The sequence below is a fragment of the Macrotis lagotis genome, chromosome 2 (genome assembly GCF_037893015.1).
Source record: "Macrotis lagotis isolate mMagLag1 chromosome 2, bilby.v1.9.chrom.fasta, whole genome shotgun sequence".
Taxonomy (NCBI): domain Eukaryota; kingdom Metazoa; phylum Chordata; class Mammalia; order Peramelemorphia; family Peramelidae; genus Macrotis; species Macrotis lagotis.
In genome coordinates, this window is record NC_133659.1 from 66,826,914 (window position 1) to 66,853,803 (window position 26,890).

The 26,890-nt window shown below is 37.1% G+C and overlaps 3 protein-coding genes across 8 annotated transcripts in view; 1 reads left to right on the forward strand and 2 right to left on the reverse strand.

Annotated features, from left to right (window-relative positions):
* SLC9C2 (solute carrier family 9 member C2 (putative)) overlaps window positions 1-16,965 on the reverse strand; it is a 118,504-nt gene extending 101,539 nt beyond the window's left edge. For 4 of the 5 annotated variants that reach the window (XM_074222040.1, XM_074222042.1, XM_074222038.1 and 1 more), the window contains exons 1-4: window positions 16,904-16,965; window positions 16,064-16,257; window positions 13,207-13,307; window positions 3,481-3,609 (exon numbers count right to left, since the gene is read on the reverse strand). In XM_074222040.1, coding sequence (XP_074078141.1) covers window positions 3,481-3,609; window positions 13,207-13,307; window positions 16,064-16,184 — 351 coding nt within the window. In that variant the 5' untranslated portion in view covers window positions 16,185-16,257; window positions 16,904-16,965. Of the gene's footprint in view, window positions 1-3,480; window positions 3,610-13,206; window positions 13,308-16,063; window positions 16,258-16,903 lie in introns of those variants that run through there. The other variant, XM_074222043.1, reaches the window with a different exon arrangement.
* A 1,710-nt stretch (window positions 16,966-18,675) lies between these two features.
* The window catches only part of ANKRD45 (ankyrin repeat domain 45), an 87,795-nt gene continuing 79,580 nt past the window's right edge, over window positions 18,676-26,890 (reverse strand). The window contains exon 6 of one of the 2 annotated variants that reach the window (XM_074222050.1): window positions 18,676-24,137. In XM_074222050.1, coding sequence (XP_074078151.1) covers window positions 24,052-24,137 — 86 coding nt within the window. In that variant the 3' untranslated portion in view covers window positions 18,676-24,051. The other variant, XM_074222051.1, reaches the window with a different exon arrangement.
* Window positions 20,779-26,890, forward strand: part of TEX50 (testis expressed 50) — a 59,862-nt gene continuing 53,750 nt past the window's right edge. Inside the window, exon 1 of the mRNA XM_074222055.1 lies at window positions 20,779-20,867. The gene's annotated coding sequence lies outside the window, so the exon portion shown is untranslated. The remainder of the gene's footprint in view (window positions 20,868-26,890) is intronic.

Sequence of the window (26,890 nt, forward strand, 5' to 3'; positions counted from 1 at the left end):
GTGATTTAGCACAGCATCTCCTCACTCAAATCCAATTCATGTGCTTGTCATGACTTCTTTGAGAACAAAGGACAAATATCATCATCTTTCACACACACACACACACACACACACACACACACACACGTTTACAACTAGCTAATTCTAATAGCCAGATAGGCCAGTGTATAATCTTGGCATTTGTCATCTACATATTTCTGTAAGAATTAAGATCCTTTAGTTTTTCAGAATGCTAAGGGGTATTTAAGCAAATATGATAAAGTTGTGAGACATTAGTATATTATCCTTTATCATAACTTTTAAATTCTGTTTTAAGGAAAGTTAGTCAACTAAATACATGCAAAAAAATGACTTGTGGTCTATTTTTAATTTTTATTAATTTTTAAGAGGAATTCATTTCTAGCTAAGATTTTTTCTGATTGCTTTTAGATGAACAATAAAATTGTTTTTATTAATCATCTACTAAATATACACTGATCTAAAAATTATTATCAAATGTATATGTTCTTTATTCTTATGGAAGTTATTTTTGTTATTGGAATAGCATCTTTCAAACGGGGGAAATAAAATCATGTCAAATATTTTAAAATGAGTCTTTTAAAACTGGGTATAAAACTAATTTGGTTCTTAAAATTTTCTACTTGTAAACCAAGATCCCTGTGTGGCAATTGGTAAATCAAAGAGATTCCAAAATCATAGGTTTTAACCTAAAATTTGTGTTAAGAGATTTCTTTTACCAGTAAGGACAATACAAACAAGTAATCTGGAAAAGCCTGGTCATTGACAGACTACTGGAGATACAAAAGGACATCAGAAGTCTTCAGAATAAATGGACCAGAGTTTTTATTATTTATTTCCCTCTTGCACTTCTTGATTGTAAATTCAATCAAAGATCCATTTTGATCTTTGTAACTTGCCCTTGACAATGTAAAAGTGTGTTCCATCCTTATGCCCCCACTCATAAATAGACTTTATGCTTATTGCCTACATTCTTCTAGCAATCCCAGGCCTCCTTGAGTTGCTCTCTCTCTCTCCCCCAATATGCCCCTCATTTATTTTCTTTGGTTGACCTAAAGCTGATATAATGATTTGATCAAGTTTTGAAAATTATATTCATACTCAAAGCTTGATTTTCTTAGCTATTGTGAGGAAAGGAGTGTGTCCTCCTTTAGACTTCAAAAGGAAGACTTATCCTGTCCTCCTGGTACTTAAACTCATAAAAAAAATGTTACTTCTCTCAGGCAAGATAGCATTATAGAAGGATGATTCTCTTTGATATCAAATAATAGCATGGTCTCCAGGGTAGTTTAAGGTTTTTGTCTACTTTTGTTATGAATATTCTGTTTCCCTTCTCGTGCTGCTGTATAAATTTTCTGATCAGTTTGAAGTGGTCATTACCAGAAGAGTAATGGTAAATCCCAGAGAATAAAACTTCATGTCTAATCTATATTTTCTGTGTTTTCATTTTAACCTTATATTTTTTAAGGTTTACACTTTTTAGGTTTACACTTTTTTTTCCACTGCTATAACAGTCGATTAAATTGTGGAAATGAAATGTTGATGGGAGCTTCTATTACATTTGCTTTCATTTTTACTGCTATAGATTGTCTAACACTATGATTCAATGTTTATTTTGGGGGCATGAAAAATCAGCTTTTCCACCCCATTGTGGACTATTGTAGCATGTAGAGAAGAACAAGAGGTTGAAGTGGACCAAGTGGGCTGAGGGAAGACTGAAAATAGACCATTAAGAACCAGGTAAATCATCTGCTGCCAGTTGTCTTTCACTTTTGACTCTATGCCCAGCTATAAGCTTTCTGAAATGAAACAACTTGCAATCTTGACCTTAACCAGTTCAGGTCATATGATCTTCCAATCAGTTGTTTGTTGTTGTTTAATTCTATCTAACAATTCTTTTTCTTAACTGTCACCACTTAATTTCCTATTCCTACATTTTTGCTTTCAGTACAGAAGTATCTAATTATCTAGAAAGATCCAAATACTCCTAGAGAATGACAATTGATTTATTTACTGAGAGAATCCAGGAAATTTTAAAGTCCAAAAGCTTGGGGGTTTTGTTTTTGTTTTTGATTTTTCTTATAAGAATATGTTTTCATGATTTTACAATTCATCTGAATGCTGACCAAAAGTATCATTGTATATTCTTCTCCCTATGCTTCCATGGGTCTCTGAATTCCAAAATAAGACCTCCTGCCTCCCCCCTTTTTTTAAATGATTGCTTGTTCTTTTTGTTTGTTTTTAATTTCATTTATTTAAGGCAATTGATTTGCCCAGGGTCACACAGCTAGGTAATTATTAAGTGTCTGAGGCTGGATTTGAATTCAGGTCCTCCTGACTCCAGGGCTGGTGCTCTATCCACTGCACCACCTAGCTGAGCCCCCTCCCTCCCCAAAGATTCTTAATATCATTGCCACCACATGGAAAAATTCTAACAACAAACACAATTCTCAAAGAGAAAAGTTTATTAGAAACTATGTAAGGTCATAACTGGATATAGTAGGCATCTAATAAAAATGGTCTTTAAATGAAAATCTCTAGAGGTATGGGTTTGTTTATTTGCTTGTTTTTATGGATCTATGGTTCCAGAACTCCTGGTAAAGACATGCTCAGCAGCATAATCTTAGAGAGCAAAAGTGATCTGCCCAGGATCATACAGACTCTAATGTGACCATTTCAAAGGAAACTGAAATCAGATCTTCCTAACTCCAAGACGGACTTCCTAACCATTCCTCCATATTCCTTCTCTACTCCAAAGACAAGTCTAACTAGAAAAACATGAATAGACAAATGACTTTCTCCAAAAAAAAAGTTCAATAAAGTTATTTTAAAAATAACTATCCAGCTGATGACTTTTTGTTGTTTTTGTTTTGTTTTGGAGGCAATTGGTATTAAGTGACTTGTCCAGGGTCACTCAGGAAGTTCCTGAGTTCAGATTTGAACTCAGGTCCTCTTGATTTTAGGACTACCCCAACTGGGCAGTTTATTAAATAAAATTGGCCAGACTTGAGTTAATTCATTATTCATCAGCACCATCACAAGAGAAAGAGATGGAAATGGAAAAAAAAGAGATAAGGACCAAATCATCTGTCTATGAATAAATAGTTAAGGCTAGGATGTAAGCACTATATTCTTTGAGTGAAAGAAAATTGAAGTAGCTCAAAAGAAATGTGAGATAAACAAATTTGGTAACATCTTCATTCCAAGTGTTGATATGGACTATTTGTATTCAACCTCAGCTCATTTTGGTGCAATCAGTCAAATATACTTGACTCCAACATGATGATGTCATTTTGTTCTTCAAGAACAAAGGATAACAATCAATCAAGTAATCATGAACAGAAAGGAGAATGAAATAAATGTAGTTTGTAGGCCTTGAATCTTGAGTTACCTATATTATTCATGTCTTCCATTAATATATAATCAAAGGTTGATAAATTTAATTTTGAAAATAATTCTTACCTGCCAAAACATGTGCTTGAGTATGTAAAAATCCATTTCTAAAGCAGCTGTAAAGATCATTATTGGTAAGAAAGTATTTAAATATACATAATTATTTGTTTTTAGAAGAGGGTAGATAAATTGCTGCATCTGGGGAAACAAAAGAGGAGGGGAAAGTTCATGTACTGCTACTTGGGAGTGTTAGAAAACAACTTAATACACTTTAGCCATAACAGATTTTAGAGTATCTTCTAATTAGAATGTATCATATCAATTTAGTAGGGACTCCTTCAACTGAACAGATCCCAGCTAGGTTGTGACAATATATCAGACCAATGTTAGTACACCAATGTTAAGAGACTTGCTAAAATTCATACAAGTAGAAAGGTCCCTAGAGAGAGATTAGGGTTCAGTTTTTCTGACCCTAAACCCAACAATTTATCCACTAGCCCAGTTCGCCTCTAATTAGATAATGACATCACAAAGCAGAAGATATAAAAGCCAGATAGCTTTTAAATAACAATTTAAGCCAAGTGCTTTATAAATATTATCTCATTTAATTCTCCCAATAACCCTGGAAGGTAGGTATTATGATAATTCTGATTTTACAGTTGAGGAATCTGAGGCAAATAGAGGTTAAGTGGCCAAGGTCACATAACAAATAAATGTCTGAGGCCTTATTTGAATTCACGAAAATTTTGAAAAATGAAAAAAAAATTGGATAGACTCATACAGTGTGCAGAACAAGCATTTTGGTCAATTGCAAAATTAATGGAAGGTTGGACAATTAAGTTGTGAATTCAGGACCACCAATATGTCCAGTCTAGTTGAGCAATAGTGCTGAGTTATCCAGTGTGGGGTAGGCTTCATTCACAAGTTTCTTCTAGTTCGAATTTTGTCATTAGCTAGTCCTTCACTGCTTTTAGTAACAATAATTAACCTCTTTCTGAAATTTTATACCAACACATCTATTGAAAAGTTACTATTGTCAACAGGCAAATAAAACTTCATGAAACTTATGTAAAAACAAGGATTGTTACAAGAGAAATGAACATGCATGTGGAACCCAAAGTGTTCACAATCCATACAGAATTTTGCATATTTCTGATAGTGCAGCAAAAGGAGGAGAAAACAGCAATCTCCACCTAAAGGGGCATGAACCAGGAGGAGGAAAGATATCATAAAGGTAGGCCAAAAGATAAAACACCTCCCAAAGAGGAAAAGAAAGGTAATAGCAAAAGTTGCATTTTTTTTTCCCTTGGGAACTACTAAAGTATGATGATAGAATGATTTGTTTTATCTAGAAAGGTCCCATCTACAAAAGCAGTTTCTCAGCCTACTACAGGCTGTCTGGTGTTTTTCTTGACTATCAAGGACACACAGGGAGTCCAGCTTGGGGTGCAAACAACAAATTGTGTCAGGTTGGGGGTGGGGAGCTTCATCCTTGACTTCTTCAGGGCCTTCTGCATACTCTGGGTCCAGTATTTCTGGAAAATATGGCAACTGAAAAAGACAAGTTCAGGGACACCTTAATATTCCTTAACACTTTTCATCAAAATTTCCTTTGCTTAAGTGTTCTCATTAAAAAAATGAGAATGACAATATGTGTATTAATCATAGGGCACAGGGGGTTCTTAACCTTGGGTAAAAGGGCATATGGATAGATTTCAAAAAGTATAGAATGTTATTTTACATATATTACATGTTATATATTACAGCAGAAGGTATCTGAGATAATACTTGTTGCAATAACTATTACTGCATACGCAATAACATCTTCATAAATGGAGATTATAAATCAGGTTTAGACAACAGTTGAAAAAATTTGTTTCTCTCTTTAAATGTGAAATGTCAGTCAAATGAATCAAAGCCCAAAAGATCCCCAAAAGCAACCTTTTGCACAGATATGTATTGATTTTTTTAAAATAACTGCTTCATTATTCAACTGTCATTATCCAAAAATTTGCTTTCAAATTCTATTTGATGGAATCAAGCAAAATAATTTTATTTTGAATTTCTAACCATTTTAAAAATTATATAAACATTTTATTTGTTTTCCAATTACATACAATGGTCATTTCTAACAATCAATTTTTATGCAAGGTTTTGATTTTTACAATCTGATATAAGCTTTATATTTGCATCCATGATAAGCATAGATCCAAAAGAAAGAAAGAAAATATTAGAGATGACAAAATTATATAATACATAGGACAACTTTTAAAAATTGAAGATAGTAAACTCCACAGTTCCTTCTCTGGATACAGATGGTATTCTCTATCACAAATCCCCTAAAATTGTCCCTGATTATTGCACGGATGGAATGAGCAAATCCATCAAGGTTGATCACCCCATGTTGTTGTTAGTGTGTATAATGTTCATCTGATTCTGCTCATCTCACTCAGCATCAATTCATGCAAGTCTTTCCAGGCTTTTCTGAAGTCCTGTACCTCATGATTTCTAATAGAACAATTGTGTTCTATCATATACATATGATACAATTTGCTTAATGTTTCCCCAATTGATGGGCATCCCCTCAATTTTTAATTCTTTGCCACTACAAACAGAACTGCTAGGAATATTTTTGTATATGTGGAATTTTTACCCTTTTTCATCATCTCTTCAGAGTATAAACCTAATAATGGTAATCTTGGATCAAAGGGTGGGCACAGTTTTATTGCCCTTTGGGCATAATTCTAAATTGCTCTCCAGAAAAGTTGGATCAGTTCACAGTTCCACCAACAATGCTTTAGTGTTCCAGTTTGCCCACATCCCCTCCAACATCAATCATTTTTCTTTCTATTCATATTGGTCAATCTGAGAGGTATGAGGTGGTACCTCAGAGATACTTTACTCTGTACTTTTTTAATCAATAACAATTTCAAACAATTTTTCATATGACTCATAGAGAGCTTTGATTTCTTTGAGAATTACCTAAAGCAGCTTTTTTAAAAAATGCTTGATTAATATAATTATCTTTTGTTTAGTTTGTTTTGCATCTGAAGAACTGTAGCCCTTCCCCTTTATCTGAAATAAGAGCAGGACAACTCATATATCCTCAGAGATTTAGGCTTAAAGAGTCAGAAGTCAGACAGATGTCTTGGGACAGAATTGAGCTGCTGCTGCTGCTGCTGATGATGATGATGATGATGATGGTGATGATGATAGCTTATAGTGATACAACACTCAAAATTACAAGAGCTCTGCATATTATTTCATCTTTAGCTACAATTATAATGTATAAAACCAACTTTTCATCTGAATTTTTACTTAACAATTCCATTTATTATAGATTGGGATCACATATAACAAGACTGTTGATAATTAAAAAGCTGGAGTGAGATGAGCAGAACCAGAACATTGTACACCCTGACAACAATATGAGGGTGATGATCAAACTTAATGGACTTGCTCACTCCATCAGTGCAATGATCAGGGACAATTTTAGGAGATCTGTGATGGAGAATACCATCTGTATCTAGAGAAAGAACTGTGGCATTTAAACAAAAACCAAAGATTATTATCTTCAATTTTTAAAAAGTTGTCTTATATAATTTTGCTATCTCTAATATTTTATTTCTTCCTCAGGGATATGCTTTTTTTCTCTCAACACATTCAATTTTGATCAATGCATATCATGGAAGCAATGTAAAGATTATCAAATTGTCTTCTGTGGTGAGGAGGGGAGAAGGAAAGTAGGGAGGGGAAAAAATTGTAATATTAAAAACCTTACCAAAAAGTGATTGGTAGAAACTACTATTGCATATAATTGGAAAACAAAATATTTATTTAATTTTAAAAAGTGGAGAAAAAAATGTGTTGTCATGAAACACATTACTACAATAGTCATGTTGTAAAAATAGACATACTCACCTCCCACAAAAAGAGAAACCTCATGAAAAGTAAAATGAGGAAAAAATATTAGAAAGCTGATAATCTGTCCATTTGAGCACAGAGAAAAATCAAATTCCTTACTTCAGCATTTAGGGCAGTGTCTAGACATACTAGGAACTTAATAAATGCTTAATGACTGACTGAAGTACATCATAAAGTATTTATTGAGCACAGTCATTAGATTATAAACTCCTTGAGGACAGGAATTGTCTTTTACCTTTTTTGTATTCCTAGAAAAAGAACTTTTGAGAGAATATGGACAAGCTAGCAAAGTGTGGGTAAGCATGAATGGACTCTATGCCCTAGGGAGATCATAGATCCACTGGATTCCTAGAGTATTTTTTCCAGGCTATTATATAGCTGTGAATCATAATGCCACAATTTCCAAAGCATTTAATTTTCAAGTTAAAAAGAAAGCAATTAAAAAAGATGAATATTGGAAATAAATCGGTAGTGACATATTACACACACACACACACACACACACACACACACACTTGTACAAAACCAAGACATTCAGTAAGGTCAGGGTGAGAACAAGAAGTAACAGATGCAAAGCCTATGTGCTCCTCTGATGCTCAAATAAGGTCAAACAAGTTTTTAATAATAACACTACCTGGAAGCATATGTGATTGCTCTGTTTTAAGCTGTGGTTCAAATCCCATTTCCTTTTCTTAAAACATTTATCAAATACTTTATTCAATAGTAGCATGGAAAGGATATTGAGAGTGATAAACCCTATCCTCTCCTACCCAGAAAAAGTAATAAAGAACATCAACAAACCTTTTAAAAGAACACACATAGAGAATAGAAAGAAGTTCACAACAAAACACAATCAAGATAGCCTGAAATATTTTCATTCTATGTTTAAGCTTTCTCACCAATATTAATTATTTTATGTATATCTAGGTATTCCTTTTTTTTTTTTTAGTTTTTTTTTTGGCAAGGCAATGGGGTTAAGTGGCTTTCCCAAGGCCACACAGCTAAGTAATCATTAAGTGTCTGAGGCCATATTTGAATTCAGGTACTCCTGACTCAGGGCCGGTGCTCTATCCATTGTACCATCTAGCCACCCCCAAGGTATTCCTATAGTTTTTATTGCTCAGAATGAATTCTCTCATGTTGAATGAGCTGCTCGAAATCTTTTCTACTTTAATCACTTTTCAATGATTGCCTTCAATATGAGTCCTTTGATGTCACTTAATATATGAGCTATGCCTGAAGCCTTTCTCACAATCATTACAGTCAAAGTACCTCTTTTCAGTGTTAGAAGACTTTCTTACACTCATTATAAGATGCCATTTTAATATGAATTTTCTGATATTTAGAAATTCTTCTGAAGGCTTTCTCACATTTATGACATCCAAAGTGTTTCTCACCATTAAGAATGGTGAGAAATTGATTGAAATTATGCATTTCAAAGAATTCCTTCTATTCCCCTTCCATGTATTGGGTTTCCAGGATCAATTTTCCAATGTCACCAAAGGAATGACCTCTGTCTGAAGACTTTCCCACATTTCATATTCTTTAGATTTATGAAGTTTCTCTCCAGGGTAAGTTGTTTGATGTTCAAGTAGGTATTACTACAAAAGGATTTTCTACATTAATTACATTTATCAAGGGGATACCTCTCCAATATAAATGTCTTATTGTCCAGCAAGGCATGTTTTAATGCTAAAGATTTTGCCACATCTATACTCAGAATGTATTCCTTCAATACATACTTATACACTTTAGTATTCATCTTTACATAGTTTCCTTGTAATTAATATATTTATAATTTATTTCCCAAGAGGATTATATTATATTTAATTAGCTCTAAAAATTGTCTAAGTTTTTCCAAGTGTATCATATTTATAGAAACAATTACTTATAGGAACTCCCTATGATAGAATAAATATTGATCTCATTAATGTTTTTTCCAAAAGTATTACATTTATGACTACTTATTTTATTAATTGTTCTGAGAATAATTATTAATTTTCTGTGCAAATTTCCAAGCTTCTCCCAATTCAAAATTCTAGGAACAATTCTTTGTGATTCTTTCCTTAGGTGATGTTCCCATAGAGATACCTAGCTTTGGGTTGAATCCTTGGTTTCACAACAAGTCTGAAAAATGGAATCTGGGTTCATGTTTCTCAGGGCTCCTCCTGCAAGAAGACCTGGTGCTTCTCTTGCCTCTAAATGGGAGACTGGAGCTGATTTAGAAACTAGAAAGTCTAAAAACACAGAGTTCTCATAATTCTCTAGCATCACATCCCTAAGCAGGTCCTACTAAGGAGGTTCCAATATCCCTATTTCTCCTGCAGGAAGTTTCACATCCACATGGCCAGATATTTCCCAGATCCAGGAGCCCAAAACTCATTCTTTCCTCTTCCTCCACTCCAATTTATCTTATATGGGCAAGTCCAGAGTCTTGATGTGTTGTTGACCATACCTGACTTGAGCCAATCTGGTGGCTCTGGCTCGGCATTGGAACCTAATCAAACATCTGCAAACCTCACTTCCTCTAGAAAGCAGACCCTCAGATCTCCAGCTGTCCAAGGTGATCTCCAGGTTCAGATCCCAATGGGTCCCCCCTCACAATTCCAAAGAGCTATAGAGCTGGAAAGGACATCAGAGATCATCTAGTCCAAATCAGAGCAAGAATCTGAGGACCAGAAAGGTTGCATGAACTGTCTGGTAAGAAACAGCTGGACAGAATTTAAATTCAGATTCTTGGCTTCTAAATCTGTGCTTTTTCTGCCCTAAGCAATATCTCCTCAGCCCCTTGGATCTTTAGATGCTTCTGAAGGTGACCAAAGAGGTAAGCACACTTACTCACATACATATTCATTCCCACTCACCCAAAAATACATCCACACTCACCTCCTCCCAAATGGACACAAAGGCCCAATTTAGCAAGAATGGCAGCTCATTACTAACAGGCCAAGAAGTTTGTTAATAAGAGGGAACAGGCTCAGTTCTTTATTATAATGTCATTAAAGTGAATTTGCAACAATTTCAGGGAACTGTTCTTTTTAATGATAGGCAACACTAGACCCTGAAATGTATACAATCTGTAGGGAAAGGGACCCATGGAACTATGTGCTAATAGTATAAGTAGGATTGGATTGATGACCTATAAGAAAAGGGAATGGCTGGGTTCTGATCCAGCTTTAGCTGGTAATATTTTATATGACTTCGGGCAAAATGATAACCTTTTTAATCTGAGTTTTTCTTTCCTGTAAAATAAGAGAGATGAATATGTTTATTACTAAACTCCCTTTAAGCTCTGAAATTCTTCAGTTGTAGGTAGGTTCTCAACTTTTATGACACAATATATTCTGGCAATCATATTTACTTAGGAAATAGCATTGGTAGCTGGTGGGTCAGTGTAACACTATTGAAGATGGGGGGGGGCTAGGTGGTGCAGTGGATAAAGCACCAGCTCTGGAGTCAGGAGTACACCTAATACTTACCTAGCTGTGTGGCCTTGGGCAAGCCACTTAATCCCATTTGCCTTGCAAAAAGATAAAAAAAAGAAGAAGAAGAAGATTGTGGAGAAGATGAAATGATGTGTTTCAACTGCCCACAAAAAGGAAATCATTCAGGGTTGACAAGCAGATACCAAGAACCAGTGGGGACAAGATAGCACTACTTATGCTGAAGGTGAGGATTTCAAAGTGGTTTCCCACACAAATCAGAGGGAACTGATAATACTGTTTGTCCTTCATTTTTGAAGAAGACCATGTCATCAGGCAGGTAATGCCTTGACAAGCACATGAATTGGATTTCAATGAAAGGGGGCTGTGCTAAGTAAGTCACTAGCTTCACTTTCCCTCCAGAACCAACTGGGTCCAATATTATCTGATTTGATCCCTACCACATTCCTGTGAGGTGGGTATAATTATTATTCTCATTTTATAGTTAAGAAAACTAAAGTTCACAGAGAAATAAAAAGACTAGCTCCAGGGTCACACAGCTAATACGTATGCAAAACAGGATTTGACTTCAGGTCTTCCTGATTCCAAACCCAATACTCCATTAGCTATCCTGGTTAGCTGATTTTATTGACCTTATGCACTAATCTTTTGACCAAAGCAACAAGATTGTTGTTGGTCAGAAGGTCTTTTTTTTTTTTTTGGTTTTTGCAAGGCAAACAGGGTTAAGTGGCTTGCCCAAGGCCACACAGCTAGGTAATTATTAAGTGTCTGAGACCGGATTTGAACCCAGGTACTCCTGACTCCAGGGCTGGTGCTTTATCCACTGCGCCACCTAGCTGCCCCATCCAAAGGTCTTCTTATAGAGGCACCTGGGAGATACAAGCCCAGGCAGGCAAGAAAGCAGCTAACCATAAATTCTTCTTAAAGGAATTTTGGTAAATTATTTTCCAAGCATATAGGAAATAGGGTAGCAGACAACTAGAAAGCCTTTTTGAGGGGACTTCTAGAAGCAGCAGGCCAAAGGAAGAAAAGGATTTTATCAAGGAAATACAAGCCAGAATGAGTCTGTAGAGGGATAACATTGATGCATCACCAGAAGGACTAAGCAGAATAGAATAGTCAGGGGCTTCAAACACCTGTTTTCTGCCAGATGGTGGGTACTAAGGATACACATGCAAATTATCCCCTATGGGGGATGACAGTTCATATAAATATAAGTATATGCATCTCTCTTTGGCAAAAACAACAACAATAATAATAGTAATAATAATACAAAGTAATTTGGGGAAGGGGAAGGCACTAGAAGGTAGGAATATTAGGAAAGGTTTCCTGTAGAAAGTAGACTGAGCTGCAACTTGAAAGAAACTGGGCACCACAAGAAACAGAGGGGAATGAGGAATACACTCCCAGAATGAAGATCAAATGTGAAGGTCTTGGATGGGCTGGAGTGTTATGCCTGGTGAAAAGCAAGGCCAGTTTGGTTAAAATGAACAAAGAATGAAAAGAAGTAATTCTGGTCACATATACTGTTGCTATTCATCATTAAAGTATAGCACATTGTATGTTATACAAAGAGACAGAGACAAAGATAAATAGAGACAGACAAAGAGATAAAGTGAGAGAGGGAGGGAGGGAGAAGGAGTGAGGGAAAGTGGGGAGAGAGAGAAAGAGAGAGGGAAGGAGGGAGGGAGGGAGAAGGAGGGAGGGAAAGGGGGGAGAGAGAGAGAGTGAGTCAGTCTAATAAGTCTGGAAAGGTTGATCAGATCAGAGCCTCCATGTAAAAACTTTTAGAGAATTGTATATGTGTATGTTAAGGGCAACAAGGCAGCCACTAGAGCTTAAGGAGTAATGGAATGATATAGTCTATCAGAGTTCAGGAAAATTATCTGGGAAACCACATGAAAGATTGGATGTATGGGCTGGGCATTTTAAGTTTTGCAATTCTCTCACAGGGGATGATTCTCTTTTTATGGAACAATCAGTGGCAGCCTCACCATCCCTGGGTGCTACACACATTGCTAAAGAAAGGAATCAGCTGACAATAAACCACTTGAGTATAAGGTTTGACATTCAAGAAATGAGGGGAAATGGACAGGATAAGTATAAAGGAAAGATTTTTTTTTTTGAAAGAGACAAGTCTTCACATATTTGTAGCAAAGGAAAATGAGCCAGTGTAGGAAGATAAATGATGGGTAGATAGTGGAGAAGCCAAGGACCCCAAAATAGAACCAAAAGTGCTTAAGTTTCAGGCCCTAAGTCTTTCTAATCCATAGTTTTCTCACTTTTGAAAATGTTTTAAATATTGGACAAAATTTTTCCAGTTAATTTTCACATAAACAGTTTCATATATTCAAGACAGATGAGGACCTTTTCTTAAATCCCATTTAACTTATTTTTATCCCATTCTCTAACTTATTTTTTAAGATACCTGAGTAAATTCACGGCCCAGGAGTCCTATGCAAAATCCAAAAAGGGAAAGAAGTGTCAGGATAACTGGTTCATAACTCTTTAATATAATTCTCAATATTCCTAAAAAAAATACACAAAACATATGCATTACAGAGCAGCAACCCAATTCATAACAGTTAATCAAAAATGTATTGTCTCTCACTGGTCCTGTCATTTGAAATCTTCTTCATTTTGGGATGGGTGAGTAATATATCTTATTGGTCTGTATCTTCTCAAGATCAACACAAATTCACTTACACTCAATCATGTCTGGATATAATACACAACTATGTGTATGGATCTGATTGCAAACGAATAAGTGGAAAAAAATTGGGCTGAGAGATTATTTTTATCCTTATAAAGTAAAGGTAGGCTTTGATTGGATGATTCTATATATTTTCTTAGTTAAAAAGTTCCAACTGGGGCAGCTAAGTGGAACAGTGGATAAAGCACCGGCCCTGTAGTCAGGAGGACCTGAGTTCAAATTCAACCTCAGACAATAATTACCTAGCTGTGTGGTCTTGGGCAAGCCACTTTAACCCCATTTGCTTTGCAAAAACTAAAAAAAAAAAAAAAAAAAAAAATTCCAACTAGTCTACATTTTTAGAATTCATTCTTATCAGAAACAATACAAATGGCAAATGGCAAAATTTTATTAATTTTTGTCTCAGTTTATCTCATACCTTAGGTATGACCAAACTCTTATTACAAGAGTGCCATGAAGGAGCAGTATAACTTAGTGGAAAGTACTGAATCTTATCTATTTAATAATCTATGATCATGAGCAAATCATTTCCCTTCTCCAGATCCCAGCTTCCTCAACTGTAAAATGATGAGATAATCTGTGTTTCCTTCTGATTGCAAAACCCCTGTGGTTGTCACAATGGCACCATCTACTTTTGTTTCTATACAGCTATCCATGGGGAATTAAATCAAAAAAGGCAATTATCAGCAACATGCAAAGTTCAAGTCAAAGTATTTCTGCCTGTTAGTTTATCCCAATAGGGTCATAGAAAAAGTGACTTCAGTAGAACTAAGGGGAAATGAAGAGCAACAGACAGTGAACAATGAGAACTCTCTACAAAACAAATTAGTTCTAGGCTGAATGTGAGAAATAATTTATTTGCCTCCCCATTCTAATCCAATCAGTATTCATCAGTTTTATATTTTGCATCAATCCACTGTGCCACCTAGCTACCCCTACATTTATATAAATCATAAAGGGATAGATGGGCTCTTTCAGTGGGCCTCAAACTTTAATGTAATATTGACTATTTGTTTACCACATTATGAGGTTCACTTGCATAGCCACAATACTATTGACAAAGATATTTCCATTCTGTTTCACTCAAATTCCAAGTCCAAACAGCATGAATGGGATGATTTGGTACTTTGGAAAGTCCCCCAATTTATTTTTGCACCTCTGGACCATTCTCTCATCCAGCATGAGCAGGTAACCATCTTAGGACCATCTTATGTTACTTAAGTGAGTGGAGATGCCCCATGGTTCACCCAATCTTTGATCACTATCTTCCTATCTTCCCCCACTTCCTCCAGGAGATTATGTCATTTTTGGTACTCAAGGGCAAGGTCTATCAGTCATAGAAATTCTGCATTTTGTCATGCTTTTTTTACATATTTGGGTATCCATTCCAATAAAACAAGGTACTAGGGGCAGCTAGGGGGTGCAGGGAATAGAGCACTGGACCTGGAGTCAGGAGGACCTGAGTTCAAATCCGTCCTCAGACACTTAATAATTACCTAGTTATGTGATCTTGGGCAAACCACTTAACCCCACTGCCCTGCAAAAACAAAACAAAAAACAATGTACTAGAAGATCTCAGATCGTGAGGAAGTGCTGAGGTCCACTTCATTAGAGGGAACCAGGAACCTTTTAATAAAGGGCCACTGGCTCAGAACTCTGCCTCATTCTCTTTTATTGCAGGTTGGACAATTTTAATCCCCACACTAATATAAATAAAGTGTGTTTCATAATAGTTAATCAAGATTGTATTGTCTCTCAGTGGTCCTGTCATTTGAAATCTTCTTCATTTTGGGATGGGTAAGTAATACATCTTATTGATCTGTATCTTCTCAAGATCAACACAAATTCACTTACACTCAATCATGTCTGGATATAATACACAACTATGTATATAAATAGACATAATATAAATAACATATAAATAAATTAATAAAATAATATAAATAAAGTGTTCCACCTCTAAGCCTTCAGAGGTCAGCTTGGCCACACCCCTGTTTTAAAACATTTATCATCTAATTGATTTGAAGATAAGAGGGTGTCTAATTTATTAAGCCCCTACTAAGCACAAGTTGAAATGTAACCTGGCTTAGAGTTAGACTGAGTCAGGAAGTCAGAAAGATCTGGGTTCAAGTCCTATCTATGGCATAGACTGATTATGTGACCCTGGCAAGAAGAGTTGGTTATCTAAAAAAAAAAGTTTGAGTATTGGAATATGTATTGGATCAGACTGTGGTAGGTGTTGGATCTTTTAACCAGTTGATTCTTAATTATCTCTAAGGAAAGCTGTTCTTACCAACTGTGCTGCTATGTTGCAGTGCTATTTCCCCCATCCTCTTACCCCTTTACCCCCCCCAAAAAATCCTTAACACCTGAAAATTTCTTATAAATAAATAAGTTTTTTTATGCATCCCAGGAATTTTCCTATCCTTTTGTATTTTTGGCTTTCTGGAAGATTTTTGTCTTGTAGATCCAGTGGGACCCTTGATTTGCATGTTGTTTAGTTGCTTTGGGTGAGGGAGGAAAATATTCAGGGGCTTGAAAAGGGAGGAAGTTGAAGAACCAAGTGACTTACCTGCCACAAAAATGATGAAAAATGACAGCAGCATAAAATGTGGGTCCTTCGAAGTTAGTGTATCTGGCTTCCCACAGAGTAAATCAGGAATTTGGTTTCCCTTTTGGAGGGATTTATTCATTTTTTTTCCCCTCTGCTTTTCCAATCCCAATTCAAAATCTGATGTAATCAGTCACTGTATGTAATTCTACTGCCTGCATATAGTACACAAAAAATGAGAAATGAGAATTTCTAGGGCCTGGAATAAAGTTTGCTTTCCCATACTCACTCCATCTGAACTCTTCTTCTTATAAATCATAATGTGTATGGGAATGAATATCCTTCTTCCACTTTCTACCTCTTTAAAAACACCCAAATTAGTATTTGAACACAAGTTCCTTTGCCCTCTTTAATTCCCCTCTCCCACTTACAAGCTCCTGAAGAGTGAAATCTTCCCTGCCCTTCTCACATTCCCATTCTCTTCTTCCCTTTCCCATCCCCTCCTAAGTCCTTCTTGGGGAATAACAACAAATGGAAAGGGGGTATGATCAGGGTTGAAAGGATGGAGGATTAAGAGTAAGGATAGGAACCATACCACTTTATTTTTCCCCAGCACCAAAAAAACCTATAATATCCACAAATATCCTAAAGCACAGGTTCCCAAATTCAGTTTTCTCACTGTTTAGTCACAGCCCACAGTTGGGGGTGGGGGGTGGGGGGAACGGGACCAGTAGACAAAACAAACCACCTCTAATCAACCGTCATGGCTCTATGGCATTTGGTCCATGCCAGCTCTCCTCACTCCTTCAGCTCTACCCTGCTTACTCACCAGAATTTCCTTATGGCACCATCCTCACTTACCGTTCTCTGACTGATCAACCAAGATCACCAATATTTCCTTCTGATTCCAAAGTAACCAGGAGCTGAAACAAAGTGAAGCCCAGTCAACAGCACAAAAGAGAAGCTCCGTTCCCCGAGGTCAGTTAACCACAGCCTGGTGGCCAACTGACCAGTGTGAAGCTGGCCATCCACATGCCTCTCATTGGTTGGTCACATACCAATCTCCATTCTCATTGGCTACATATGGTATCCCTAACACCAATCCATAAGAACTTTGGAGGCTCCAGAGAAGCTTGCATTTGTATTTACTTCTCTGGGTCTTCACACATTGAACCAATTTAATTTATAATCCTAACTTGAACCAACCAAACAGCTCTTAGATATCATAGATGTGAAACTGGGAGGGATCATAGAAGATCATCTAGTCTGGTCCTTTCATTTTAAAGCTTAGGTAAAGAGGGGAATTGATTTCCTCAAAATCATAAGTTGCCATTTCAGGATTCAAGCTCTAGTGTGTAAATTCAGTTCTCTTTCCACTGTACAATAAGTGTAATATAGAACTCTGTAAATCTGACTGCTTTCCTACTTCTTCAGTCATTTCCCCAACCATCCTTCTATTCTACACTAGAAGCAGGCTCATTTTCACCCCGGACTGTCTCCACTCTGGCCATCCTCCTCATCTACTTTATCTGCATTGCATTGTAATGAATGTATGTATGCATATGTGTACACAGATGTAAGTATAATATGTACTTGATAGGCACATTCATACACCTATTTATATTCATTCAAAATGTTTGCCTTGTATATACATATGTGTATTATATGTGCATGTATGGAAAAACATATATATAGATATATGTGTGTGTGTTTGTAAATTTACCTATCTTGGATACATCTGTATACAAATTTTGGATATATGCATAGCCAATATGCCTAGTAAAACATGTGTATTTGTTTGCTGCTTATATGTAATATATATATGTTATATATAAATACATATTTATTTCAGCCCTTAAATATTAGAATTTCAGCTACAGTAGTATTTATATGAGGTAATATGTGTTAAAAGCAATTTACCACATAAAATACAATGGAATTGGATGCCAAGCCACTCACTTTTGTCTATTGTGTGATTCTGGTCTCATTAATGGACATAAAATTTTGATTTGTGAAATTGAAATGTATTGATGGCCACTGGAGCGAGTTTGGGTTAGAAGGTCAGTTATGACTAAAATACCTAAGCTCTGGTGACCCTCAAGCTGAAGGCTTTCCATAGAACTCTGATTTGATAACACAACTTGTGTCATTCATGGCCTCACTTGTTGATAGCCCTGTTCCCAAACTTCTTGACCTGGGTTACATCCTGCCCAAAATAGAGTTACATAATTGTTTTTATCCTGAATGCTAATTTTGTGGTTTCCCCACTATAAGAACTGTTTAATACTTTCAATAAACAGCTCTGCTAGTTGTCCTACTAGCACCCCCACCTGAGTGTACACATGTTTCTTTTCCCTCCTGAGCTGAATGAGTCCTCTGGTGGACAGGGGAACTCAAGAGAAATGTTTCAACCTCAAAAAGTTAGAGGAGGAAATAATTGGAAGGTTAATATTTGATGCAAAAGCAAATTTCTGAGAATTAATTTTATTATCATCAAAGTTATGTTTAATCTTCCAAAATGTAGACAATGAATGAGAAATATGTACAAGTGAAATCATGTGCACACACAAACATACACACACACACACACACACACACACACACACACACACACACACACAGATATAGACAAAAAATAAGAGTCTTGATCCCTGTCAAGAACTTGGAATGTAAAAGAATTATCACACAAAGGAGGAAGGGGAGGGTATTTCTTGCTGAAGAGTGGGTTGGATACTCTCAGGAGGTAACAGTTGCCTGCTCTCCAAGTAATGTTATAATATAGTGGAGAAGCTATGAGGTAGAGATCATTATTCATTAAGAGTCAGAGAAAGAAGAGAATATTACTGATAATTGGTGATGGTATGTTCAGAGAACTAGAATAGCTCTGTTAATCTGTTAACCTGTTAACCTGGTGACAATAAATAAAATAGTCCATTGTCTTCTTCAGAGATGTATCCAAGACATGAAAGAGAACTTCCAAGACTGATAAAATTGATAAACACCATCCAATTCTGGTGATTCACTTGAACACAAAAAATACTGCCAGAAAGAACCAAAATAGGATTCCATAGATGCCAAGAAATCAAAGACCAGGGGGTGTTTTCTTCACTGGTGCCCACTTACAGCAAAGGATGTGAAAGAGAAAAACTGATTTCAGAAATAAAGGACTCGCTAAGATTTGTACATCATGATTTAAAATATAGAAGTTACAAACAGTCAAGGATGGAAGAGAAGGCACCTGACAGCTCAAGTCTCTCATTATACACAGGAGAAAAATGAAGTCCAGAGAAAGTAATTTGACCAGTTACACAGATTCCAAATATGAGAAGGAATTTGAACATATAAATCTCTAGACTCCAGATCCATTATTCAATGTGCCATATAACATCCCCTCCATATATTTATAGTTGAATTTCCAGAACCAAATTAAGGTCTTTAAGTTTATTTCATTAAGATTTCTCTTTTTTTAGTTTTAATTGACTAAATCAGTCAAGAACATTTTGAATTCTAATTCTGTCATTTAATGTATTAGCTAGCTTTCCTAAGTTTAAGTCATTGTGAAATTTTATGGGTTTACTATCTTTGCTTTCATTGAAGTGACTGAACCAAAAAGCATTAACAGAACAGGATCAAGAATCCATCCCTAAGGCACCCAAAAAACTCCATCCAGGTAAATCAAAGAGTTAATCACTGTTCTTTGAATCCAACCAACTTAAATATATTGTCATATGCTCAGCTCTTGATTTCTTCCACAAGGATAACTTGAATTTATCAAATTCCTTGCTGAAATCCAAATAAACTATGCCTAAGACATTCCTCTATCATATCATTATCATTATCACTATATTAAACTTAGCAAAAAAAGGAAATTAATTAAGTGTTGTGGCTTGCTTCCTTGGGGCCCACAGTGGTGACCTCCCTCCCAGAGGGGAGCTGAGAATAAGGAGTCAAGCCACCACTGCCTTATGCCTCCAGCTCCATTTTATTACCGCTTAGCTATTACATATATACTGTTAGGTCTTCCGGGGTAGAACAAATAAAAATGAGGGAATGGGGGGATGTGGCGTGACAAGCAGGTCTGCGTGCAGCATCTTGTGTTACAGTATAAAGGAGTACACTAGGGGGAAGGTGGTAAAACACAGCTATGTCTGGTGCCCTTGGTCTGGGGGGGGGGGGATGTCCGGCTCCCATGGACTCCGGTGCACCTTATCTCTCAGGGCGGCATGACAGCTCCTGAGACTGTCCAGGTGGCAGTTTACTTGGAAATGATTTGTGTCATAGCTGTTAGAATAGCCTGTGTACCCACATATCCCCTTTGTTTTCATTTAGCGCTGGGGGGACCTGGATAGTAATAATAAACACTGAGTAGGGAACCTACGTGAAATGCATAGGGGCTTTTACACGGGGTCCAGAGGATCTGTGGAGACCAGAAGCGGGGGGAGTGTCCAGTGTCAGGGAGAAAAGGGCAGGGAGGGGTGTGTGGGATTTGACCCTCATAGCAGAGGAGTCAAAGGCAAAAAGGTCCCCTTGGAATGAGCGGGTTAGTGGGACCCAGTACGGATATGCAAAGGACCAACAGAATTGGGAACTTTAAGAGTCCTGGGATACCGTGTGGCTGCTTGATCTTCCCGTGAGAGTGTGGGGAGACCCACAGTTCCATTACTTGCAAAGAGAGCAGGGAAAAGAGACACATCATAAAAGAATGGGGGGAGGGCATAAGTGCGCACTGAGGGGTGACCCATGCTTTGGGGGTAACATAGTAACAAGGAGCTGGTGAAGAGACAAGCGTTATCTAGGTTTAAAGTCCACCGCTCTTTTTGCCAAGGTAAAGAGCTCGTCCTGGAATACTGAGGGGAGGTTGCTTTCATCTACTGTTATTTAGAGATATTCTTTGTGTTTCTTTGGTCAGGGCTGCTACAGAGCTAGGTGATCTGGAGTGGGGGCACTGCTGCTGCTTGTGGGATCAGATGGTCAGAATCTACAACGAGGCGGTGCAATCTGTGGGAAAAACAAAAGCAAACCCTTTCCCTTGCGTTAGGATGGGGGAGGAAAGGAAGTGGGCAAGGACCAAGGCTAGGGCTTGCAGTTCTCCCCATTGCACAGACTGGGTGTGAGGGCTCCTGTAGGTGAATAAAATGGATCCATTACTGTATATTACATAGCCCAGGTGCTTTCTGTTTGCATCTGTAAAGGCCACATAAGCCTGTGGAATGGGTTGAGGGGAGGGAAATAAGAAAAGGAGCCTGTGGACAGGCAGTGCTGAAATCCCCTTGAGAAGGGGGGGGGGGGGTTCATGGTTATCAATAGACCCAGCAAAAATCTCTCATCTGACAGGAATCTGTGAAGTCATTAGCTGCTGCTGAGGGGGCGAGGGGAGCATCTTGATGTTTCAGGAGAGGCTGGATCCAGCCATCTTCTTGAGGCAACTCAGGGTAAAGACGAGGAGACTTTGGCGGGGGGGTTGTCTGGCGGAGGATCCAGGGAGGGCTTAGGAGGGTGGGGTGAGTGGATTTCTTATCAGTTTGAGGGAGAGCAGTCACCACAGACCTTAGCTCTGTGGGCAAGTGTCAAAACACGCCCCCAAACATCAGGATCCAGGATATGACCAGCTTCAATCCAGGGGTCCAATACAAAAAAGCACCTGGAGTGTTGTCTTACATTTTTTTTTCAGAGCATTTCAGGTGACAGGAACTTAGGAGTTGTTTACGAACCTGTACTTGGGTATCTTGGGAAGAAGGGGAAGATTCCCCATTAGGATAAGGGACTACAGGGGGCTCTAGAAGCCGTGGGGCCATTGGGGCAGGGACCATCAAGAGACTGGTCCATATGGGGCACTTACCTTGGCCAGCAAGGATGAGTGCAAATCCTGAAGCGTCCTTCAGGGGGATCCTGGGTTTCGTCACCATTTGTTGTGGCTTGCTTCCTTGGGGCCCACAGTGGCAACCTCCCTTCCAGAGGGGAGCTAAGAATAAGGAGTCAAGCCACCACTGCCTTATACCTCCAGCTCAATTTTATTACTGTTTAGCTATTACATATATACTGTTAGGTCTTCCAGGGTAGAACAAAGAATAATGAGGTAATTGGGGGGAAGTACACATGCAGTATGTTCGTGCAGCATTTTGCATTACAGGATAAGGGGGTATGCTAGGGGGGAGGTGGTAAAACACAGCTGTGTCTAGTGCCCTTGGTCTGTGGGGCAGAATGTCTAGCTCCCAAGGACTTCGGCTCACCTTATCTCTCAGGGCAGCATGCCAGCTCCTGAGACTGTCCAAGTGGCAGTTTACTTGGAAATGATTTGTGGGGGTGGCTAGGTGGCACAATGGATAGAGCACTGGCCTTGGAGTCAGGAGTACCTGAGTTCAAATCTGGCCTCAGACACTTAATAATTACCTAGCCGTGTGGCCTTGGGCAAGCCACTTAACCCCATTGCCTTGAAAAATCTAAAAAAGAAATGATTTGTGTCATGGCTGTTAGAATAGCCTGTGTACCCACAATTAAGCACAGCTTCTTTTCTTTTTCTTGTTTCTTTTTCCAAGGCAATGGGGTTAAGTGACTTGCCCAAGATCACACAGCTAGGTAATTGTTAAGTGTCTGAGGTCGGATTTGAACTCAGGTCCTCCTGACTCCAGGATCAGTGCTCTATCCACTGTGCTACCTAGTTGCCCCTTAAGCACAGCTTCTTAATAAGAATATTCTGAGTCATAGTGATCACCTAGGTCCTTAAAAACAGAAATTTTCACCAAGAACACTAGCCTAAGTTTGAAGCATCCATCTTCTTCCCTTTTTTAAAAATCAGGACATTTGTCAAACTCAAATCTTGTAGTATTTCTCCCATTAGCTACATTTTCTCATTGATCACAAATGGCAGTTCAGCAAATATTTACACAAAAACTTTGGGCAACCTGAGATGTAGTTCATACAAGGCAAGTGAGAAACTCATTGAACATAACTAGATTCTCTTCTACTGCCTCCTTATTTAACTAGTATATTCAACTAGGATTTCTTAAGTTTGTGTTAAGTTGTCTGAAAAAAAAATGACCTTGGCAGTGATAGGAAGAGAACAAGCCTTAATTAAGGTACCATACTAAGTGCTTTACATTATCTCATTTGAAATCAAACAAATGCCTCCATGCTAGTGGACAGCAGGTGATAAAGTTTACTTCCTTAGACTAGTACTTCTCACACAATGTTGCTATAACTGGCTTAGTGTTCACACTCAATGCTCCAAAAAGTGCCATAACATAAGGAACAGATGAGAAGATTTGGAGAGCAACCCAGCGATCAGGCTATTGGTGTACCTGGGCGAGAGGACCATTGAAGTCTTTCCCAGTCATGCAATGACCTTCCTATGACCCTCAACAGTCTCTTACAAATCCCACTTTTTTGTTTTTTGAGACAAATTTCCTGTAAGCCATTCCCAAGAGGGCGGATTATTTTTCAGATAATACTGTAGGAGAAATACTATGATCATATATATTATCATCATTGATACACTATGCATGGAGAGGTTCCAAAGTCATTGTAGGACTTGGAAGTTTATCTTATGTAGCATGATCAAGAGTTTTGAAACCTTATCAGTTTCACTTGCTATTTTTCCCCAAGTCAATTAAATTCAAAATCTAAACCAAAAGGAGTAACATTAACATAACAACATCATTTGCTATTTTCCCCAACACTGTGCAATTACAAGTTATTATTCATTGCAGCAATAGCTTTCCATCCCACCATATAACAATACATTATAATTGTCATTATGCCATGACTGAATCACAAAATCATCAATGATCTTATAACAAGTTCTTACATTAGGATAACAGTCTAAAAGGGTGGAAAAACATGTTCTTTTTCAACATCCCATGTAACAGGATGTTAACGAGGTTTTTGCATACTGCTCTGGATTCTTCTCATTGTCTCATTACATACAGACCCCAATATCCCTGACATTGACATGGTGAAAGTTTGTCTTTTGTATATGAAGCATCAGTTGGATTACTTTCAAAGATCTGTTCCTATGTCTCCTTTTCTTGCATTTCAAGGGCCTGTGCCTCTTCCTCCTCATGTTGGTTCTCTCCTTCAGTGATAATGCAGACATTTCCTGTGGAAATACAAATATATCCTGGTCCTTGGATTATTACCTAGTCAGGTCCTATCTATTTTCCTTCCCTATCTTTTCACATTACTTTTTCTTGAAATTACATAATTCAATCTATTGGTGGGCATATCATATATTCCCCCTTTTTTTGTTTTAGAAGGAGAGTTTTAATATTCCTATGCTTTCCTTAATTCAATTACCTGTAGACCTTTCAACAGCTTCTAGTAACTGAGAAATAAATCTGTAAAACTTTCCAAACTATTTTATATACTTAAAACAAGCAAAAAAACCGAGATATTTTAACAGAATTTCTTTGGTTACAAAAGAATATCACATAACTGATAAATATATAAACATATATATATATATTTTCTCTTCCATAAATATATGATGAGACATGATTACAAACATGATGAGACAAAGATTACAAACTTTCTTTACCAACAAAAGACCTTGTGAGATTGTTGACAATTATCAATATTGATATAACATCAAAACAAATCAAATTACAAAATTTAGTACAATATCTCTTCCCCAAAAGAAATCAGCAAATTATATGACTCAATATTCCCAAATTCCTTGACATACAATTTATCCCAATAATATTTTCCTTCTTAATAACACACACAAATTCTCAAGACTTATTATAAAACATAGGTGACTAAATTACTCTCAGATAGTTTCTTTTTTTTTTTAAACAGAAGGTAGAGGCCTTTTTCCCCCTCCCTATTTTCAAAGCTTCCTGAGGGCGGGAAATCTACCCTGCTTTGGGCGGCTGCATTCCCAAGCAACCAGACTCTGAGACTCTAATTGGTGGAAATGTGCCTGGGGGTGGGGGGGAGGCCCTGGGGCCCTGCCAGCTGCCCCTTGAGGGAACAACTGGTGGAGGCTTGGGAAGTTTACATTTACTAAACCTTAAAGTCTCAATTAACATAAGTTGAATACAGCTGTCAATCTATATTAGGTAAACAAAAGCTTAGCTCATAGCTGAGATCATTTCACAAACTTTGCAATTTACAAATTTTCAAATGGTATAAGCAGATAGGTTCAGATCCCAACTACATTAATTACTTAAATTACACCTTTTTAAGCAATTAAATTCAAAACCCAAACTAAAAGGTGTAATATTTAACCTTACCTATTTCAGATCTGAATTATATAACCTATACAGGAACTTAGACACAAACACAGAAATAATACTTTTATATTTCAAACTTATCAAAATGAGATTGTTGGCACTAAAATCTCAAAATATAGAAACATTTTCCCACCTCTCCAGGCCAGTGGAGAGATATAAAATGTCCTATTATTGTTTAAATACACATATACACACATAGACACATATATGCTTATAATATATATATATATATATATATATATATATATATATATATATATGAGCACACCAATTAAGACTGGTCAAAAAATAACTTTTTGGAATCATTCAGAATTTCTTGAGGAACCTCATATATACTCTTGTGAAAATCTTGAAATAGCCAATAAAAAAAATTGAATGCATTCTTAAACAACTGCATAAAATGTATGAATTTTCTGATGGTAAAGAAAGGATGAATTGTGTCTAAAAGATTTCCCACATATATTACATTCATAAGGATTCTCTCCAGTATAAATTCTTTGGTGATAAGTAAGATGTGTGCTCTGGGTGAAAGCCTTGCCACATATATTACATTGATAAGGCTTTTATGAATTCTCTTGTGGAAAGTAAGCTGTGTGCTCCCTTAAAATGTTTTCCCACATTCACCACATTCATAAGGTTTCTCTCTGTTGTGAATTCTTTGATGGGAATACAGTTGTGTATTCATCCTGAAGGCCATCCCGCATTCATAACATTTGTAAGGTTTCTCACCAGTATGAATTTTCTGGTGATAAGTAAACAATGAGTTGCAGTTAAAAGTTTTTCCACAAACATTACATTTATAAGGTCCCCCCCCCCATGAATTCTCTGGTGGGAGTTGAGCTGTTTTTAAAGAATGAAAGCTTTTCCACATTCATTACATTTATGAGGTTTCTCTCCAGAATGAGTTTTGTGATTGTATTGAAGGGATGAGCTGAAGCCGAAAGTTTTACAACATTCCTTACATTCAAAAGATTTCTCTATAGGATGGAATTTTTGATGATCAAGATGAAGTTTTCCCTGGATAAAGTGTTTTCCAAATTCATGATACCCATGCCTATGATTTATATTATATGTCTTATGACCCTTAAAAAGATTTGAAATACTCTTGAAGGATTTCCTATATTCGTTATCCTTAGAAGTTTTCTCGATATCATAATTCCTTCTTTCTCCCAATGTTGCATATGAGTAAATATCTTTTGGGGATGATTTGTCCATAACAATATTAGTCTTTGAAAGGTATTTCTTTTCTCTAGTAAGGGGCCACTGTTCCACCCATAGAGCCTTCCTAATTCAACAACAGCCCCAATGAAAGAATCCGTGCTAATTTTTGCCCCAATTGACACAATATATCCCTTCCCCATAATATTGTAGGGAGTCCTTCAACTACGAAAGGAGCAACAGTCCCTGCTTTATCTTCTTTTCTCCATTTCAAGGGTCGACAAGAAATTTCTGTTTCCTGTTGGCCTCCAGTGCTTACTAGGTTAGTAATTCCTTCTACTTGGATAACACAAAGAGGTTTTTCTGAAGAAATTATAGTAGTAAACATAGTTTCATTATTGTTTCTCAGTTTTTGTCCTCTTGATGAGCTTCTTTTCCTTCCAATTTATACAAGATCCTG